This window comes from Budorcas taxicolor, chromosome 11 (assembly GCF_023091745.1).
Source record: "Budorcas taxicolor isolate Tak-1 chromosome 11, Takin1.1, whole genome shotgun sequence".
Taxonomy (NCBI): Eukaryota; Metazoa; Chordata; class Mammalia; order Artiodactyla; family Bovidae; genus Budorcas; species Budorcas taxicolor.
In genome coordinates this window covers 52,970,519-52,992,553 of record NC_068920.1, presented here as the reverse complement: position 1 = coordinate 52,992,553, position 22,035 = coordinate 52,970,519, and the positions used below count along the sequence as shown (strand labels likewise).

At 40.6% G+C, this 22,035-nt stretch overlaps 1 protein-coding gene across 11 annotated transcripts in view; it reads right to left on the bottom strand.

The window, feature by feature from the left end:
- Positions 1–20,375, bottom strand: part of MLIP (muscular LMNA interacting protein) — a 299,443-nt gene extending 279,068 nt beyond the window's left edge. For 10 of the 11 annotated variants that reach the window (XM_052649068.1, XM_052649069.1, XM_052649073.1 and 7 more), the window contains exon 1: positions 20,219–20,351. In XM_052649068.1, coding sequence (XP_052505028.1) covers positions 20,219–20,281 — 63 coding nt within the window. In that variant the 5' untranslated portion in view covers positions 20,282–20,351. The other variant, XM_052649081.1, reaches the window with a different exon arrangement.
- Positions 20,376–22,035: the final 1,660 nt, after the last annotated feature.

Here is a 22,035-nt window from a genome sequence, read left to right as displayed (position 1 = left end):
TTTCAAGATTCATCATCATGTTATAAGTAGAAAGAAAAATTTAAAACCAAAAAAAAAAAAAAAAAGAGGAAAGATGTACTCTCCCCATTAAAAAAAAATAAATTGAATAAACAAATTATTTTATGAAGGAGATTACTTTGTTCTTATTTTTCTCATTTACTCTAGAGTGAGTAACACTTGTCATGCTTGTCACAGACAAGCAATAATCCACAAACCATTTTTGGCAGCCAGTCTTCTAGAAAACACCATGAATGAATGAGAAATTTCTGAGATCTGCCTTCTTTATTCAAGGACCTTCAATTCATCCAACCATACATAAGAGAAAACCTCATTCTGAAACCAGTAACCTTCACTTAGACTGGAGTCAGATCAGAAAATAAGTCTACTGATAAGTTATCAGAGGGAACTGGCAACAGCCTAGTATGTATTGTGGGCTTCCCAGGTAGTGTTGGGGGTAAAGAACCCACCTGCCAATGCAGGAGACATAAGAAACATGGGCTTGATCCCTGGGTCAGGAAGATCCCTGGAGGAGGGCATGGCAACCCACTCCAATATTCTTGCCTGGAGAATCCCATGGACAGAGGAGCCTGGTGGGCTACAGTCCATAGGGTCACAAACAGCTGGACACAACTGAAGCGATTTATCACACACACACACACAGTATGTATCGTATGGGCACTCAGGCCACCTGTCAGGACCACAGCTGACCCTCAGCAGAATTCTGAGGGGCAGGAGAATCAGGGGAAGCATAAATAAAAATTTTCTGAACACTACACCTTGATCAAGGTGGTATTATCTCCCATTAACTCATAAAAATATCATCAACTGATACTAGAGTTGTTGTTCATTCAGTCATGTCCAACTCTGTGAGCCCATGGGCTGCAGCACGCCGGGCTTCCCTGTCCTTCACCATCTCCTGGAGCTTACTCAAACTCATGTCCGTTGAGTCAGTGATGCCATCCAGCCATCTCATCCTCTGTTGTCCCCTTCTTCTCCCCACTTCAATCTTTCCCAGCATCAGGGTCTTTTCCAATGAGTCAGCTCTTCACATCAGGTGGCCAAAGTACTGGAACTTCAGCTTCAGCATCAGTCCTTCCAATGAATATTCAGGGCTGATTTCCCTTAGGATTGACTGGTTGGATCACCTTGCAGTCCAAGGGACTCTCGAGTCTTCTCCAACACCACAGTTCAAAAGTATGAATTCTTTGGCACTCAGCCTTCTTTATGGTCCAACTCTCACATCCATACATGACCACTGGAAAAACCATAGCTTTGACTAGATGGACGTTTGTCAACAAAGTAATGTCTCTGCTTTTTAATATGCTATCTATGTGTGTCATAGTTTTTCTTCCAAGGAGCAAACATCTTTTAATTTCAGGGCTGCAGTCACCATCTGCAGTGATTTTGGAGCCCAAAAAATAAAGTCTGTCACTGTTTCCATTGTTTCCCCAACCCACTTCAGTATTCTTTCCTGAAGAATCCCCATAGACAGATGAGCCTGGCAGACTGCAGTGCATGGGATCATGAAAGTCGGATACAACTGAAGCGACAGACAGGCATGCGCACGTATATATTTATACATATATATATATACACATGTATTCTTTTTCATATTCTTTTCCATTATGGTTTATTACAGGATATTGAATATAGCTCCCTGTGCTCTACAGTGAGACCTTGCTATCTATCCGTCCTAGACATATTAGTTTCTATCTGCTAATCCCAGACTCCCAATCCTTCCCTTCCCCACCCACCTCCCCTTTAGCAACCACAGGACTGTTGTCTATGTCTGTGAATCTATTTCTGTTTTGTAGATAGGTTCATTTGCATTGTACTCTAGATTCCACATAGAAGCAACTGCCCAAACTTTTTGCTTACACCTTGCCTTGTGTGTCAACCAAGGACAAGACCAGTAAGAATCACAAATGTTCACTATGCCCTTGTGACTCTCAAAGGGCAATCCTGAGGAAATGCTGCTCCAGCTTTTCTGAGGTATAACTGACAAATAACACTGTAGAATATTTAAAGTGTTCAGTGTGATCACGATACAGGTATACTTTGTGAAACAATCCCCCCACCAACCTGGTTAACACCTCCAGCACCCCACCTATTCACTTTTCTTCCCTTTGGTGAAAACATTTATGTTTCACTCACAGCAAATTCCAACTATGACAGTATGTTATCAACCATAACACCACATTACACATTAGAGTCTCAGGCCTTATTTATCTTATAATTGAACGTTTGCTCCCTCTCACCAATCTCTCCCTATTTACCCTTACACTAGCCCTTGGAAACCACTTTTCTACTCTCTTGAAAGAACGTTTGAAAGTGCAGGTATGACCCTCAGGTTCCCAAGAGGGTGTGTGTGTTTCTCTCCCTTCCCTAATGCTCAACAACAAAGTATCAGCTTCTACTCTGCAGTCACTGAGTATCATACTGGAGATCTCTCTTCCCTCCTCCCTCCTTCCAGGACTGTTGCAGGACAGATAAAATAATTTTTTGCTGTGTTCAGTCAATATATTTGGGTCTACTTATAGCAGCTACTTAGACTAAACGTCTAGTACAAGTTAATTAGCCTAGTAATTTTCCCATTAAAATTTAGCAACTGGCCGGAATTACAGTGAAATAGGTGTTAATATTTTTACATGTGTTATTTCTATCAATAACTTTTGTTATGAGGGCTATCATTACTTTCATTTCACAGACAAGGATTCTGATATTTAAAGAAGTTAATAAACTTGCCAAGATTGTAAGTTAATGCAGTTGACAAGGTTAAACGCCCCAGGTAACACAGTGAACTGTGGGAGCCAGGAACGATGCCAAAGTGATTCCAAGCCAAGGCCCCTCACCACCCTATTTATAATCCCTTTACACTAGGCAAAGCCAGCTCAACTTCTCGGGGAGAGAAACTGGCATTTTTTAAACCAATAAACTATTCTCTTTTTTGTCAGTTTTTTTCATCTTTGCCCAATATTCCTATACTGCCATGTTTTTTTTTTTTTAACTTTTTAAAAATTTATTTTTAACTGAGGAAAAATTGCTTCCCAATGTTGTGTTGGTTTCTGCCATACAACAATGCAAATTAGCCACAATTATACGTGTATCATCTCCCTCTGGAGCCTCCCTCCCCTCCCCTTACCCCAGCCCCCTAGGTCATCACAGAGCGCCGGGCTGGGCTCCCTGAGTAATACAGCAACTTCTCACCAGCTGTATGAGAGGTTTGCGAGGGTCTCGTAACATAGCTCATATTTTCTATAGATCTGTGCTTTTAAAAGTACACTTTCAGTGATTAAACATATTTGGGCAAGTGTCATTCACCCTGGTAAAAACCACAGAAGCATTTGAATTTTCCCCTTTCTTCAGGTGAGGCATGAAATCTAGGCATGACGTCTCCATCAGAACTTTCAAGAATCTAAGTTCTACCCTCCCAGAAGGTTATAGAATCACATTAATCAAAACTGGAAGGCGCCTCATATGATCCAGTCCAATATTTTTTCTTACCATGAGGACACTGAGACCCAGGGAAATGAAGTAACTTGTCACAGCCATGCCTAAACTGATGGTCCAGCTTTCCTCATTCTTCCTGCAATTCCACTCAGCTTCACTCAGATAATGACAAGAGGCCAAAGAGAAGAGCACCACGTCCTGTTCCCTGATGACCTCATGACAAGATGTATAATGCTGGGGGTGTGGGGGGCGGGGATGGTACCATTTACACCTTTGAACAAAATCCTTCCACACCTTTGAATAAAGTGATATAATATTCTATCCACTGGGAAACTGACGGAACTACAGCTATTTGTCTATGGCCCTTCTCTTTCTCTTACTGGATTCATTTCACAAGTAAAATTAACCAACATTTAGGAAACCTGGGCTGGGTTCGCCCTTTCTTTTCATGGTCAAGGGCATCGGCTGCACCAGTAGCTCTGCAGCCCTGAAGCAGTGCCCTGAAAGAGCCTCTCTCTCTCTTCCTCCATCCCTCTCTCTCCATCTGTCTCCCTCTCTCTCTCTCTCTCTCTCTCTCTCACACACACACACACACACACGATAACCTGATACACAAAAAGGAAAACTAAGTTCCTGCTCTTAAAAAAAAAAAAAATCAGTAACTAAATTCAGGCTGTCCTTTTGCTAAGAATAGAAGCAAATGACATTTGTCTGTTAGAGAAAACTTTCGACTTTTCAAGAGTCATCCCTGACCCCTGGAATCATTGATTCCCAGATCTCTATGCAGGAGTAAGTTAAATACCAGCTGCCCGCGTGCCCTGGTTTGTCTGGGACAGTCCTGGTTAGTGCCTGTTGTCATAAAGTAATTATTAATTGCACCCCTTTTACTCTCAAAAAGGTCCCCATTTGAATCATAAAGCACGTCGTCACCTGGTCAAATAAGAATTTTAAAAATCTGTCCATTACATAAAGAACCCTGATTCTTACAAATAAATGCTAATAGTACCAGAGGGAAAATTAAAATGGATGCTCATAAAAACAAGTTGCTTCCCATGAAACTATCTTTTTATTCTTTAAAGTTATAAAATTTCAGGTAGCAGTCTATCTCAAAGTAAGTTCTTATAAAGTTCAGATTTGAAAAATACTGCAAACACCTCACTCAGAAAATATTTCCCATAATCTTCCTAAAACAGTAATCTTGTCCACCTGAATCTTTAAGCAAACTGATGTTTCGTCCCACCATTATTGGTGTTTCTGTAGGAGTATTAGTTATTTGGACCCAAACACTAATTAGAAAGCATGTAATTGGAAACATAAAATTTATCCCAGAATATGTCCTTGACCAAATTTAACCATAAAGAAAACTGAGTTTAGAGACAACACGTTTTGGTGGTTCAGTGCATGGACTTGGAGGCAGCCTGGGATTGCAATGAGCTTTACCATTTACTGACTGTGAAACTAACCTCTTTCACCTTGGTTTCCTCACACATAAAACTAAAATAGAAACAATATCAACTTTGGGAGTTAGAGCTATTTATGGATCTATATATCTCCAGTATAGATTTAAGGGACTAGAAATATATTTAGGGGCCTAGATCTGATAGATAGAGTGCCTGATGAACTACGGAATGGGGTTCATGACATTGTACATGAGACAGGGATCAAGACCATCCCCATGGAAAAGAAATGCAAAAAAGCAAAATGGCTGTCTGGGGAGGCCTTACAAATAGCTGTGAAAAGAAGAGAAGTCAAAAAAAAAGGAGAAAAGGAAAGATATAAGCATCTGAATGCAGAGTTCCAAAGAATAGCAAGAAGAGATAAGAAAACCCTCCTCAGCGATCAATGCAAAGAAATAGAGGAAAACAATAAAATGGGAAAGACTAGAGATCTCTTTAAGAAAATTAAAGACACCAAGGGACTATTTCACGCAAAGATGGGCTTGATAAAGGACAGAAATGGTATGGACCTAACAGAAGCAGAAGAGAAGAAGAGGTGACAAGAATACACAGAAGAACTGTACAAAAAAGAGCTTCATGACCAAAATAATCACGATGGTATGATCACTCACATAGAGCCAGACATCCTGGAATGTGAAGCCAAGTGGGCCTTAGAAAGCATCACTTACAAACAAAGCTAGTGAAAGTGATGGCATTCCAGTTGAGCTATTTCAAATCCTGAAAGATGATGCTGTGAAAGTGCTGCACTCATTATGCCAGCAAATTTGGAAAACTCAGCAGTGGCCACAGGACTGGAAAAGGTCAGTTTTCATTCCAATCCCAAAGAAAGGCAATGCCAAAGAATGCTCAAACTACTGCACAATTGCACTCATCTCACATGCTAGTAAAGTAATGCTCAATATTCTCCAAGCCAGGCTTCAGCAATATGTGAACAGTGAACTTCCTGATGTTCAAGCTGGTTTTAGAAAAGACAGAGGAACCAGAGATCAAAGTGCCAACATCCGGTGGATCATGGAAAAAGCAAGAGAGTTCCAGAAAAACATCTATTTCTGCTTTCTTGACTATGCCAAAGCCTTTGACTGTGTGGATCACAATAAACTGTGGAAAATTCTGAGAGAGATGGGAATACCAGACCACCTGACCTGCCTCCTGAGAAGCCTATATGCAGGTCAGGAAGCAACAGTTAGAACTGGACATGGAACAACAGACTGGTTCCAAATAGGAAAGGGAGTATGTCAAGGCTGTATATTGTCACCTTGCTTATTTAAGTTTTATGCAGAGTACATCATGAGAAACACTGGACTGGAAGAAACACAAGCTGGAATCAAGATTGCCAGGAGAAATATCAATAACCTCAGATATGCAGATGACACCACCCTTATGGCAGAAAGTGAAGAGGAACTCAAAAGCCTCTTGATGAAAGTGAAAGAGGAGAGTGAAAAAGTTGGCTTAAAGCTCAACATTCAGAAAACGAAGATCATGGCATCTGGTCCCATCGCTTCATGGGAAACAGATGGGGAAACAGTGGAAACAGTGAGAGACTTTATCTGGCGGGGCTCCAAAATCACTGCAGATGGTGACTGCAGCCATGAAATTAAAAGACGCTTACTCCTTGGAAGAAAAGTTATGACCAACCTAGATAGCATGTTGAAAAGCAGAGACATTACTTTGCCAACAAACGTCCGTCTAGTCAAAGCTATGGTTTTTCCTGTGGTCATGTATGGATGTGAGAGTTGGACTGTGAAGAAGGCTGAGCGCCAAAGAATTGATGCTTTTGAAGTGTGGTGTTGGAGAAGACTCTGGAGAGTCCCTTGGACTGCAAGGAGACCCAACCAGTCCATTCTGAAGGAGATCAGCCCTGGGTGTTCTTGGGAAGGAATGATGCTAAAGCTGAAGCTCCAGTACTTTGGCCACCTCATGCGAAGAGTTGACTCATTGGAAAAGACTCTGATGCTGGGAGGGATTGTGGGCAGGAGGAGAAGGGGGCGACCGAGGATGAGATGGCTGGATGGCATCATGGACTCAATGGACGTGAGCCTGAGTGAACTCCGGGGGTTGGTGATGGACAGGGAGGCCTGGCGTGTGCGATTCATAGGGTCGCGGAGAGTCGGACATGACTGAGCGACTGAGCTGAACTGAACTGAACTGAAATCTCCAGTATGTATAGAGAGATGCCAAGATCATAGCAAAACTACTGATATGTAAGTGTTAACACAGGTGGCTGTTGTTGAGATGATGAAGCACTCCTCTGGTGTTTGAAAGAATCTATAGTACACGGGATAATTTTGTCATGGATAATTAGAGTGCATATGCCATTCCAATAAATGATGCTGAAACATCTGGACATCGAAAGACAAAGAAGAAGATGGAAAAGGAGCGGGGCAAGGAGAATGAGGAGGAAAATGATGAGAAGGAAGGGGAAAGTGGGGAGGAGGAGGGGTAAGTATCAACCTAAAATTACTTCTAGTACTTTAAATACTTGGGAAACTAAAAACGATCCTTTTTATATCTCAAGTACTGTTTTCAAAATCCCAAACCCAAATGCACAAAAATTCCAGACAGAAGTATGTGCTCTGTTCTACCTCATCCAGAGTGTATGATTGTTACTGCAGAGAGTGTTGAGATAATCTACCTCACAGCACTGGATTTGGTAGGAAAAGAAACTGAATCTTAGCAAAATAAAAACTCCTCAAAAAAAAAATAAAATAATCCTCAAAGGATAATGCAGATTCTATTGATGTCCTGAGCATCTCATTAATCATAACTGCCAGTGGTAGAGTTTCCAGGTATCTGAAAATGCCTAATTAATTGCCATTTTTCATAGTACCTAACTTTTCACAAGGGAAACAACATGTTCTTGGAGCAAAACTGAAGTTCAGTTTATTATTTTAAAATTGTATTAAAAGATAGCATCACCGTGGCTGTCCTTCTCCCCACTCTGAGAAAGTTCCACCCCTCTGCCCTTCTTTCATTGCTCCAGGAACCAGCGCCTGGGCTCACAGGAGTCTGCCACCCTCTGCCACACGCAGGCCACACCCTGGCCATGCTGTCGCCAATGCTGAGATCTGCATTTCTGCCACCCCCGTCGTCGCTGCCCACCAACGGCCACACCAAGGCGTCCAGGGCTCTGCAGTGAGGATGCGGACGCCTTCGCCAAAGCTGCCAGCACCAGGAACACTGGCGTTTAGTGCTTTCCACGCTGCTCAGACGCCCTGGAGGACAACTCTGCTCATTTTTTTCTCACAAGCAAAACGGCTGAGGTCAAATGAAAGATCACCCAGAAGGGAAAGTGACCTGCCATACTTAGGGTCCCTCATTTTCTATGGACAAAACCATAAGAATCTCATCTGTCTTTTACCCCAGGAGTCAGAGGTAAGTCTCTCCCTGGGAGGATTTTCAATGTCTCTTAAAAAACAAGTTTTTGAAAGTGCCAAGCTACCAACTCTCCGAACGCGGCCAAATCTTAGGATGAATTCAGTACAGGCTTAGTCTGTGATCCTTACTACTTAGGAAGTCAGATAAAGTGCACTGCACACCCACATGTACGTGAAAGTCACACCTGTGCAGTTAACCAAGATTTATCAGCTACATACCAGACATGGACCTCAATGCCAGGAAAATCCAATTCTTGTCCTTGAGGAGTTTGCAGTCTGGTGGTGGCCCAAGGCTGTTTGGCTAAAAGATGAAAGCCCTCAAGAGTCTATAAATCTGCTCTCAGGTGAGGAATAATACACCAAATATCAGCTGACCTTGCATTCTTCTCTGATACAATCTCAGCTCAGCAGGATCGTAAAAACATGAGGTTATTATGAACAAAAATAACTCTGAGCTATTTGAAATTTAGTAAAACTAAAAAATGTAGTTCAACTCACAGTATTGCAGACTTTATTTGTAAAGAGAAGCGCTGCCCAAATACAATCACTGATTTGCTTGCTAATGTTCTTCCCAAGTAGAAGGTCCATAAAAAACTCATTCATTCCACATTGCACAATATCTGTATTTTTGTAGGGAAAAAAATGGAGTATATTGTCCACTATCCCACAGCCCTTAAATTTCCTCATATAATATTATCATGGATTCGTAACTAACTTCTCTACTGTGTCCATTATTCTTGCTTTTACAAACAATATGGCAATAAACTTCATTGAAACTAATATTTGTACATTTCTTTGCTTCAAAAAAATTCTTAGAGTAAAATTACCTGGCCAGTAGACATACAAGTATCTAAGACTTCAATATATATTATGCTCCAGAAAAGTTGTCCCAATATAAGCCCTACTTGTAGTATAGGAACTATATGTTTTATAGAAAAATTCTAAAGTAAATAAATGAACCATTGGTGGTTTGCTTTCCCAGGAAAATACATTATGTCCAGAGAAGAAAAATGGCAGATGAAGTAAGAGACATAAATTATGATCTCCTGAAGAGAATAAACAGTTTCTGGATTTAAAACTTTTTTCAATCCAACAGCACTTTTAACCATATTTATGATGTTGAAGCTGAAACACCAATACTTTGGCCACCAGATGGGAAGAGCTGACTCATTTGAAAAGAGTCCCACCCTGATGCTGGGAAAGATTGAAGGCAGGAGGAGAAGAGGACGACAGAGAATGAGATGGTTGGATGGCATCACTGACTCAATGGACATGAGTTTGGGAAACTCCAGGAGTGGGTGATGGACAGGGAGGCCTGGTGTGCTGCGGTCCATGGGGTCGCAAAGAGTGACCACGACTGAGCAACTGAACTGAACTGATGTTCTTCTTTTAAACATTCTATACACACATGCACTAGGATGCCTTCCTAACAATTCACCTCAACTCCTCCTCTCCTACAAACACCCAGCCTTGATAAGTCTAGCAGTCACTGGTATATTTTTTATTAATTATATGAGCTACATATTAAGTATGTCCTAATTATTTGCACTGAACAATTTAGCCCTTTTGTTCTCTCCCTACATAGAATCTGCATTAATGTAATATAAGTATTCTCCACTGAGTATGGACCATAACGTCTTTCAGAATGGGTGCCATGTTTTATTAGAGAAATGCAAATCAAAACTACAATGAGGTATCACCTCACAAGGGTCAGAATGGCCATCATCAAACAATCTGCAAACAATAAATGCTGGAGAAGGCGTGGAGAAAAGGAAACCCCTATGCACTGTTAGTGGAAGCGTAAATTGAAATAGCCACTATGGAAAACAGTAGGGAGGTTCCTTAAAAAACTAAGCATAGAACTACCATCTGACCCAGCAATCCCATTACTGGACCATATACCCAGAGAAAACCATAATTCAAAAAGATCCATGCACCCCAGTGTTCACTGCAGCACTGTTCACCATAGCCAGGATGCGGAAACAACCTAAATGCCCATCAACAGAGGCATGGATAAAGAAGGTGTGGTACATACATATAATGGGATGTTACTCAGCCATAAAAAGGAATGAAATGGTTCATTTGTAGAGATGGGGATGTACCTGGAGAGTGTCATACAGAGAGAAATAAGTCAGAAAGAGAAAAACAAATATCATATATTAATGCATATATATATATATATGGAATCTATAAAAATAGCATAGATGATCTTATCTGCAAAGCAGAAACAGAGACACAGATATAGAGAACAAACGTATGGATATCAAAGGGGGAAGTAGGAGGCTACGAGGAATTGAGAGATGGGGATTGATCTATAGAAACTACTGATACTATACATAAAATAGACAACAATGAGAACCTACTGTATACACAGGGAACTCTACTTAATGCTCTGCAGTGACCTGAACGGGAAGGAAGTCCAAAGGGAAAGGATACATGAATATGTAGGGCTGATTCATTTTGCTGTCCAGTAGAAACTAACAAACCCTGGAAAGCAACTGTACTCCAATAAAAATTAATTAAAATTAAAATAATTGAGAAAAATAAACTCTCTTACTTTTGAAACTTTGTCACCCTTCCAGGAGAGACAAAATTAAAGCTTAGAATTTTGATGATGGCACACCTTCTAAGCATTGCCTCTGGTTTGAAATCACATCCTCAGGACTTCCCTAGTGGTCCTGTGGCTAAGATTCCTTGCTTCTATTGCAGGGCATGAGGGTTTGACTTCTGGTCAGGAAACTATGATCCCACATGCTGTGTAGTGTGGGCAAAAATTTTTAAAAAGAAAAAAAAGAAATCACATTCTCTCGCAGAGGACAAACCCCAAACACAAATCCAGGGGTTTGCGTAACTTGTACCCCCCTATGATTTCCTTTTGTCTAATAGCTCCTGTTTACTGAAGGCTTGTTGTGTGCAAGCGCTTTTCCAAAATTTCCCCATTGCCAGTCCAAATAATGGCCCTGGGAGGCGAGTCACATCCTGTTTTAGAGATAAGGAAACTGAAGCTGACGTAGAATGAACACGTAAGAGCCTGGATTTGAACGCTCACCCCAGAGGCCCTGCACTGAACCACCACGATCGCTATGGCACGAAGAAGCAGGGTCAAAACTATAACTTTCTTAATTTTCCAACTTTCAGAAACAGCATAATATTTTTAATTACATGCTCAGAATATTTCTTGGCACACCATATACCATGGCTTATACAACATTTATACATCAGAACCTCTCTCTCAGTGAAGAATCTGGGTGTTTGACAACACTCACCACCTACTGAAAAGATTTTCCAACACTGAACATTGAGGAAGATTGACTTTTGACACGTCTTTTGGTTCGAGAAGACTGATGGAGCCCAGGAGTTTCCCTCACATCCTCCTCTGGACTACATTAAAAGGAGAGGAAAGGAATCTTAAAGAATAAACCCACAGCTATAAGAGACCTATCATAGGAGGGGAGTCAGCATGAAGCTGTGTGCCGTAAGTTCCTGGAAGATAGGAGATGGAGGGGCATGGCTCTGTGAAGCAGAGCTGCAGCTAGGAAGGGGCCCTGAGATGTCTCTGCAAACCCTGGAGGCACCAGAGCCAAGGAAGGCAAGTTTCACAGGGCAGGACTGTAGGTGGGCTGCAAAGAAGAGAATTCTTTGGCGGTCTCTAAGACCCATCCCACTTCTTCTTCCATTTGCCGTGCAAACGAAAACGGGTGGGCAGAAAGTCACAGGCTACACACAGGGAACTCCCAGGCTGGAAGGATGAATGAATGAATGAGAAGAAGCCAACGGAACAACAAACAGACAGGAATTCCCACGTTGAAAGCTGAGGTCCACTGGAAAAGCAAAATGGAAACAGAAACATTTGATTTTTTTCCATATTACCTTCACATTTTCTAAAAGAGCTGCCCATTCTCTAATGAGCTTATTAATTCAAGCTGACATTTTCTCATTCAGCTTCCCTGTGATGACGTGATATCCCAGCAAAGTGTAACAGGTTCAGGAAAGCAATCCTGTGAGCTCTCTCCTCTGCTCTGAAAATGAACGTCATCAAGTCAGTATTTACGAGCATGACATGGTCTTTGAATGGCTACATCCTGACAGACACAAGGCCAATCTTGGAGTAAAAACTGTGGTGACATCTTCCCCAGAAGCTACCTGTGCAAGGAAACCCCCACTTAACTGAGAAGGAAACTGAAAAAGGATGCTCCAGAAAATCTCAGGTTATAAATAAAAGAGAAATGCGGCTGTTAAATAGCAGACACCCTCTAGCCATTTTAAAAAGCCATCTCCTTATTTTTATGATCAGGCAGCAAAACAAAGCCCACGACTCTCTCATGTGCTTGCATCACTAATACCACAGTCTGCTTGCCATTCCCTGGGGGGAGCCGAACCCCAGACAGCATGCCTGGCTAGTTAAGTCATTGTAATTCCCACAACAAGAACCTAGGAACCACCTCACCGCAGTACCGGGTGTTAAAATGTCGCTGTGAAATCACAGCTCGGTGAGAGCCTACCATCCATCTTTCTTCTGTGACTCATCATCACACAGAGCTCCAGCAAAAGATCCATTCAAACAGCACATCTCAGACTTACATTATCAGCAGACACTGCTTTAATTAGCAGTGATTTTCAAAGGACTGGTTTGGCTTCGAGAACTTCCTGTGAACCATAAAGTAGAAATCGGGATCCTTATCAGTTTCACTTTACTCTTCACCTCCCTGCCCTGGGTTCTAATAGACACAGCCCTCATTTTTTTCCCTTTGAGAAAAAAGAAAAATGGAAATGATGGCTAGGATTTTGCCATTCGTGTGCAATCCACTTTTTCCTCAACCTCAGTGATGCAAAAGGGACTAAAATTAGAGTTGCAAAGGGACCAAGTTATCTGTGTCAGGCACATTGCAAGGAGCAGCGAGAACTGCAAGAGGGAATGAACACGCCCTAAACAAACCATCTCAGAAATAACATTGAAACCACAGAGCCCATATTTTGTAAATTGCTACTCCTGATGAAAACACAGAGCCTACTTTCTTTTACGTACTGCTGTAAGAGAACAGAATGCCTTATTTTGATAATATCTCAATATTAATATTGAAGCAATTACCTGCTTCTTTCTTCATCGATTCCATAATTTTCCTCCATGATCCAGTTCTCAAATCTTTGTCATTTCTCAGTGAAAACATTGAAAATATATGCAATTCAATTTGTGAGTACTGAACTGTGAACTTTCTATACTGCAAGGAAGGTTTAATCTAATCACGAGGACTTCTGTTTTACATTTGGTCAGTGATGACATAAAAACACAAATTATTTCAATGTTTGTATAAACAGACATTCTCTGCCATGGAAGAAATTTAATCAGCACACAGCCAAAGGGTATTTAACTACAGACTCAAAGTTTCAGAAAGCATAACAATCTTGACAGATCCAACCCAGCCTTGTACAACCTAGCCTCTTAGCTAGGACACCAAAGTGAAAACAAAAGTGTTAGTCACTCACTTGTGTCCAGCTCTTAGTGACCCCATGGACTGTAGCCCGCCAGGCTCCTCTGTCCATGGGATTCTCCAGGCAGGAACACTGGAGTGGATTTCCATGCCCTCCTTCAGGGGATCTTCCCAACCCAGAGACTGAACCCAGATCTCCTGCATTTCAGGCATATTCTTTACTGACTAAGCCCCAGGACACCAAAGGTTAAGTGAATTGTCAAAAGCCAGACAAATACAACCTTCCCTAGCCTCAGATACAACATGCTTTTCACCACACAGGCACTTAGGAAGAGGAAGAAAGCCTCTTCTTTGGAATAAGAAGTCCTCGTCACACACACACACGCACACACACACGTAGGTTCTCTGTTCTGATTTTCATAGATATGTTTGAATGGTCCCCAGAACACCTGCACACACTCACCTACCCTAACTCTGCATTTCCCAGCCTCACCTTATTCTGCCATGATGCGCATTAAGACTCAACTACAAAACTGGTGCAGCCATTATGGAGAACAGTACGGAGGTTCCTTAAAAAGCTGAAAACAGAGCTACCATAAGATCCAGCACCACCACTCCTAGGCACATATCCAGACAAAACCGTAGTTCAGAAGGCTGCATGCCGCTGCACCCAGTGTGCACAGCAGCACTGTCTACAAGAGCCGAGACAGGGGAGCAATTTACATGTGTCCACTGATAGGCGAATAGACAGGAAAGACTTGGTATATCTATATATGAATACACAAAGGAGTATTACTCAGCCAAAAAAGGAATGAAATAGTGCCATTTGCAGAGACGTGGAACAACCTAGCAATGGTCGTACAGAGTGAAGAAAGTCAGAAGGAGAAAAACAAGTATCATATATCATCACTTATACATGGGATCTAGAAAAATGGTATAAATGAACTTGTTTGCAAAGCAGAAATAGAGTACAGATGTAGAGAACAAACTTAAGGTTGCCAAGGAGTGAAGGATGGGCGGGATGAACCGGGAGATGGAGACTGACATACACACACCACTCTACATAACATAGATAACTCATGAGAACCTACTGCATAAAACTCTACTCGGCACTCTGTGGTGACCTAACTAGCAAGGAACTATAAAAAGAGGGCAATACATGCATATATGCAACTGATTCACTTGGCTGCACAGCAGAAACGGACACAACATTGGAGAGCAACTATACTCCAATAAAAATTAGTTTTAAAAGAAGACTCGGTTCCCACTGCTTTGACAGTTTCCCACTGATTCCCATGACAGTGACCCATCACCATTATGGCATCATGGCGTCTCATCTCCTCCCTCCATTTTTTATTTCATGCTACAGATTCTTCGGATAGCTTTAAAAATTTGTTACTGGCTCTATGGAGAGGAGGCCAGAGAGAGGTTAGGGTGGGACTATTTCTCATGACAGAGAGCTCTAAGAGTAGTTACTTAGTTTTTTACTTTGACTTGCCAATGTTCAGGACTCACAGTTACTCTGTGCAACTATACATTTTCACCTTGGGTGAAACCAGAATCTTCTTACTAGGCACAATGCTTGAGGGCTGCTTCAGTTCTTCGGAGAGTGTGTCTTAATCAATGAACTCCCTAATGCCTGGTGCAGGCTGATCAATCCTATGCCCCTCTACTGACTTCTCAGAGGAGGCCTACCCCTGTAAGATATGAGAACAACTTACTTGATCTCACTAAAAATTCGGAAGTGACGCTGAGCTCAGGAATTCAGAGAAGCCTAGTTATGAGTTTCCTCTGTTTGCCTTCCAGTCAAGGGAAGCTTACTGAGCCGATTACCATAAAATTGTGTTCAATACTACCCATCTGTTTTGTGAAAAATAATTATTTCCACAGAGTATGTGGAGTGTCGGAGAAGGCAATGGCAACCCACTCCAGTACTCTTGTCTGGAGAATCCCATGGAGGGAGGAGCCTGGTAGGCTACAGTCCGTGGGGTCGCATAGTCGGACACAACTGAGCGACTTCACTTCATGTTGAGTGTCAGCTTATTACAGAGCTTTGGCTCTCTCTAGAGAAATGGGAAACGGTTAAATTCAGAATATACTGATGACGAATGAGCCATCCTGGGAGGCGTGTAGAATTCACAGCAGGCACCACAGATGTGCCAGAGAGATCAGCGGCATTCTCAGAGACGCACAGATGCCTGCCATTCTCCGTGATGGTGCCACCCGTAAAACCAAATGAGCAGTAGCATGGAGGAGCTAAGGTTTGGGCACAGATTAACTCACATCCTCTACATCAGAGTAACCAAACACAGTAGACATTCAGAACAACTTCTCAGTGAAGTCCAGAACATACCAAGAGTCACTGGACCACTCACAAATAGCAAAGAAAAGGAAGGAAGTTTTCAAGATAAATAACCAAATGTCAAAGAAAAGGAAATATCATTCATTTGTTCTCCGCTTCCCTTCATTTTGGTCATCACCAGCATTAGTTTATTAAGGATCTAGGGCAATCAATTATGATATAAAGATACAGAGATCCAGCACCTTTCCTCCAGAGAATTACAAACTTAAATTTACCACTTATTGTATTATGTGATGCTGCCTTGTCAGAAATAATGCATAGATCAGAAACAACACTCAAGCTGTACAGAAAATAATCTCTCAATAACACACCAAAAACATCGGCAGTAGTATACACCTTTTTGTTCAGATATGGAAGCACCTACTGAGTGCCTGTTACCAGGGACCCTAGTTGGATACAATAAGAAAAATAAATAGGTATGCAGATGTTGGTTTGATGCCTTGGGAGCTTGCTGGGTGAAATTTGAAATTGGTAATCATATAGGGAGGGTTAGGAGAGACCAGAGAAGGGGTAGACACTCCAGAAGGTGGAAGGTTTAATAAACAGGGATGTTACATACAGGGGCATCAGCCAGTGAATCTCCTGGATTGCCTGCCAGAATCTTAGAAGTTTACAGAGAGGTCCTAACTGGGTCCAGTCAGACCGTCCTACCCAGACAGTCTCAGCATCCCCTTCTTCTCAAGGCTGCATCCCTGAAACAGCTCCCACTGTGGGAACAGTGGACAGAATTCATATTCTAAGGCCAGGGGACCAGGGAGGAGGCTTCCACTGCCTGGGTCTTGCTCTTGGGTCAACCAGAGGTCATGTTCTCTCTGTGATCTCCTCTAGCAGTCGATATTATAATGAAATAAAATACGTTACTGCATAAAATACTTCATGATTGTTCTCATTGTTAAGACATTCTGATGAGTAATTATATATTGTCTTGCTGTCCCGAGTCTATGTAAGAATGAAAAAATTTGGAATGTTTATGTTTTGTACCCTTAGAATATTTCTAAGCTACTTAAGCTTACCATTATTCTTTTATAATCTACTAAAAAACAATCAAAACATAATAATCTCCTCAATGGCCAAGGCTTTATCAAGCATGTTCCGTGGCAGCCCTTAGCACGTGTCTTGTTCAAATGGGCATTCAGGAATACATACCGATCTGAAAGGATGTTTTTGTTTCTCAGGACAGGACAGACACGAGGCTGACTCTTTGAAAATGCTCCAAAAAAAACTCAACAATAATACCGGGAATTATAGCCAAAACAGCCGTTCTGTGTTTTGTTTGCTAACAGATGTCTTTAAAAGATTTTATTTTTATTACTGAATCTATAAACTGATGATTGATTTAATCTTAAAGTACTACCCTTCACTGGTTTACCACAGAATTTTTAAATGTATGTTCTGTATGCTTATATTTTACCCATCATTTTTTCTTCCACATCATTTCTCTTTCATTGTATTCAAAAGTGTCATGATTCTCTTTCCCTGAAATTGAGGAGAATGTTCTTGTGAGACCCTAAGGAAATCTACATGTCATAGGATAAGTCTTTCACCCTCAAATTTAAAATAAGTAAAAAACTTTTAATAATTAAAGGTAAATTTTACTTACAATACCAGTTTTCAGCTTCTTACATTATACACATCCTGTTTAACAAACTGTCAGATGAAGGATTTCTTTCTCAATCTCAGATAGTTCCTTTCACTCAAAAAAGCAATATTTTTTGAGTAAAACACACAGTAGTCAGTTCTACTGTGTTCATTTGTTTCTACCAAGCATCCGTATAAAATGAGTTGGATGTCGCACCCTTCTCATTATGATGATTTTTGTGATATTTATTGAACATTTATTACTTGGGAAGATAGAATTGTCTCAAGATATATTAACTGATATGATAGAAATTATTAGACTCATGTGTGAGATCTATTTGTTCTTATCACCTTTTAAGAGAAAGAAACCACCATTAAGTCAGAATGCTCTGAGATGCACAACTATTTCACTCTGTTAATAATGTATGTTCCTTTTCATTAATAAATTTCAGTTGAAGATCAATGTAAGTGAAATTCTTTGTTGATGCATTTAATAATCTAAAAGAAAAGGAGTTTAGAGAGTAGTCAAGATTTCTTGCTTTAATTTTACTTGTTATATTATTCTCTTATTTTTGGAGTAGGAAATGGCAACCCACTCCAATATTCTTGCCTGGAAAAATCCAAAGACAGAGGACCCTGGCAGGCTACAGTCCACACGGTCACAAAGAATCAGACACGACTGAGCAGCTGAGGACTAGGCACTATTTACTTATTTATCTATTTATCCGCACAGGTAACTTTCCCAAGTACTGAACTTTATTTACTGTGTCCCTGCCCTCCCCGAGAACCGCCTATGCTCAGTCCAGATTGGATATTCTGGCACTTTCCGATCCACCCCAGATTTTCCTCCAATCTCGTGGAAATGAATCAGGGGCCAGTCCTAGGCTTCCCCTCCAGAGTAAAGTCCATGAATGTTATGGCAATTGCTCCCTCTAAAGAGAGGTTTTTGCTCACTTCTAGATTCAGAGCTGTGTTCCAGAGAGATTCGGGCACATTTGACCTCCAGACAGTGAAACGCTTATACGCCAAGAGTTCATTTTCACTTTTGTTCACTTGCCCCATGTCCACTATATTTATTTGCAAAACTTCCTCTAAAAGATTGCCAGTGAGCTCTGGATCAAACTTCACACTCGTTCATAGCAACTCTTACTGGTGTATTTATTAACCATCTATCTGGTTCCATCAAAGTTTTATAACTCCTAAGCCTTTATAGTTAGCATATTTGAGTGTTCCTTTTACTTTGAAATGCATTTCAGCTTTCTCTTTCTATGTAAACAAAGCCTGGATATGTACTTGCTAAGTAAGTCAGGCCAAAAGCAGTTTGAAAGTAACAGGTTCATCTGAGGGACTTCACATACATTATAGTTAATGCTCATAACAGCCTTCCAATTAAGTATCACTGCTCCCCATCAACAAGCGAGTTAACTGAGACGCAAAAGGCTTAAACAAAATCCCATCATCCCACATTTAGAAGTGATGGAGTGAGGATTCTCATCAGATCTTCCTGATTCAAAACCGCTGGTTAGTTCTACAGTAATACATGGCTTTTTAAAACAGTCCAAAAGCAAAGCAGTCTGGGGCCATGACATGTTTAAGCAATCACCTGAAGAGAGGTGCACAGTCAATATTCAAAATGACCCAAATCCTTTAAGAAGAAGTTGTATATATTTTATCCAATATATTTCTTCAAGACCTTGAAATTCTAACATATGTTAGGAGTTTTCAACTCAATATGGTTTTTTCTTCCACCTTTCAGGTTTTAATATCATTGTTAGTGCTTACACCTCAATGTCAGACATCAAAAACAACACATTCTCATGAGTTCAAGAAGTCACAGTCTTATAGTCAATACAGTTTTAGTTTTTGCTACTTGCACAGCTATTAACATAAGCTATGCCCTGTTCTAACATTAACTCTGAAGCCTCAGTAACTTTATAAACATAATTAATCTCCTAAACCTATCAGGTGAACCATGAACAAAACATTCTACCCTAGGTTACAGTACATTCTGTGTTTGAGCAAACAGAAGTGACCACTGTGTTTACTGACACTGAATCTCTTAGCATCAAGGTAAAGCAACTTTTACAAATTTTACTGCGAAAAACTAAACTCTCTCAAAAGTAAATTTTATCCTTACATTTTATCATTAACTTTTTCCATAAAAAAATTAAAATTGTCCATAATACTCAGATTTCCCTTGACACACATTCCTGGTATCTCTGAAATTGAGTTTTGAATATTCACTAAACTTCATATAAGTAAAGAAAATAATCTCCCAGTATTGAGGTAACCACCACCAGGTCTCAAAATAAATGGATTCTGGTTGTTAAAACAAAGATAAACCATACTACTTAACTAAATCTAATTTACCCACATTCTAGTGATGACATCATATTAATAATTTTATCACATTGTTTTCAGCAAAACCCTTGGAACTCATTGATTTCAAGGTCATTGACCAGAAAAACAGGGAAATATAGGTGCCTGGTATAACTTTTTCACACTATAACAACTGATTTTTGCTGTTAGTTGCATTATAAATCCGTGTTTGTGAAATATCAGTCTTACCGTCAGTTTCTCCTCTAAATTCTCATTTAATAAGCTTCCTTCCCCATGCTTTTCAAAGTCCATGTTGAAAGAGAATGAGAGAGAGAGAAAGAGAAAAGGCAAGATTCCGATTCTGTCTAGAAAATGATGTGACGTGCTTACATGTTAGATATTGCAGGACATTCCAAGTTGTGAGAGCCCAGGACACTATCAGAAAGCCCTGGCGATAATTTCTGGTTAGCTAGTGTTTCCATTTATAGATGTTCAAACCCCATAAACAGAGCCCTGAAGAGACGTCAGGCAGCTGGCCTTAGATAATGATAAATGTCACTAGATAAGAAAGCAACTCCAACAGGAGATTATCCCTACATGTTAGGTTCCCTGAGCCAAGAAAGATGTCTGTGACAAAAAGGCACTGTCAAAGAATTCATTAATAACCACTGCAGTCGAATAAAACATACTATAGAATATGGGCCTAATAAGCAAAGTTTAAAAGGACGAATGTGTTGGGACTTCCCCGGTAGTCCAGGGGTTGGGACTTCGCCTTCCAGGGCAGGGAGAGAGGCGGGCAGGTTCCATCCCTGCCTGGGGAGCTAGGATCCCACATGCCTCACAGACAAAAAAGCCAAAAGCGATATTGTGATAAATTCAATAAAGCCTTTAAAAATCATTCACATCACCTACTGAATAGCACATGGAACTCTGCTCAATGTTAGGAGCCCCCTGGATGGGAGAGGGGTTTAGGGAGAGTGGATACGTTGTACATGCTTGGCTGAGTCACTTTTTGTTCATGGAAACTCTCACAACTTTGTTAACTGGCTACACTCCAATATAAAACAAAAAGTTTCAAAAAAAAATGATCCACATTAAAAAAAATCTTTAGATACAATCTAAATCTGGCATTCAAGCCTCTGTACTAATATAAGCTCTACAAATAGGTCATCTTTTTTTCAATCTCTGTATCAATAAATGATGAGAATAACGCTAAAAAAAATCTTTACAAAATAAAATTAAAGGACAAATGTGATGGCCTTATAGCAAATATGAATCAGCCAGCCCCAGTCTTTCTAATTCCGATTTGAATCCTGGCAATCTAGACATTTATGCCTTATTTTGTAGTTCAAAACTTTAAAAAGTCACCTCAAGGAAAGCACAAAGTTAACTAATAAAAGCTATTCAGACACACAACACATATATTCGAGAGGTGTTGTCAACTTTATTCCATGAAAAGTAGGCAAATTATGTCTACAAACTTCATAAAAGGAAAGTGATATTTTCCTTCACAAATCTGATTTTTTTTTCGTTATCCTGGATATTCTACTGGGAACAAAGTTATGACATAGAACACGAAACTCACTTTTTCCAGTCGAACAACTGTTGCCAGAATTCTTTAGAAATAGTTATATGCCTGAAAAAACATTAACTGTGTAGCGCGTAATTAACTCCCTGTTTTTTACAGCGAATTAGATATGTGGATGGTAATAAAAATGGCTTTCAGAGTAAGTTAAGACTGATCTACAGTGGCCTACTCCCTCAGGCTGTTTCCAATATCATTTTCACACCTGTTTGTGATTGTAACTCACATTTCCTATCAGTTTTTCCTCCACCTTTTAAAGAAAACATTTCAGGAGACTTGTTGCGAGGCTCTGACCTTTGGCGTGATCACAGCTGGTTCTCTGTCATCAGGCCGGGTGCACTAGGCTTATTCTGTCTGCATCAGGATGGAAGGGCCGAGGATTCTAGAAGTGAAACATTTAGCAGAAATAAACCTAGCCACCAATGCTTCAGGATGAGAATTCAGAAACTTCTATCAGACTCAGGGGCAAAAGTGGTTTCCC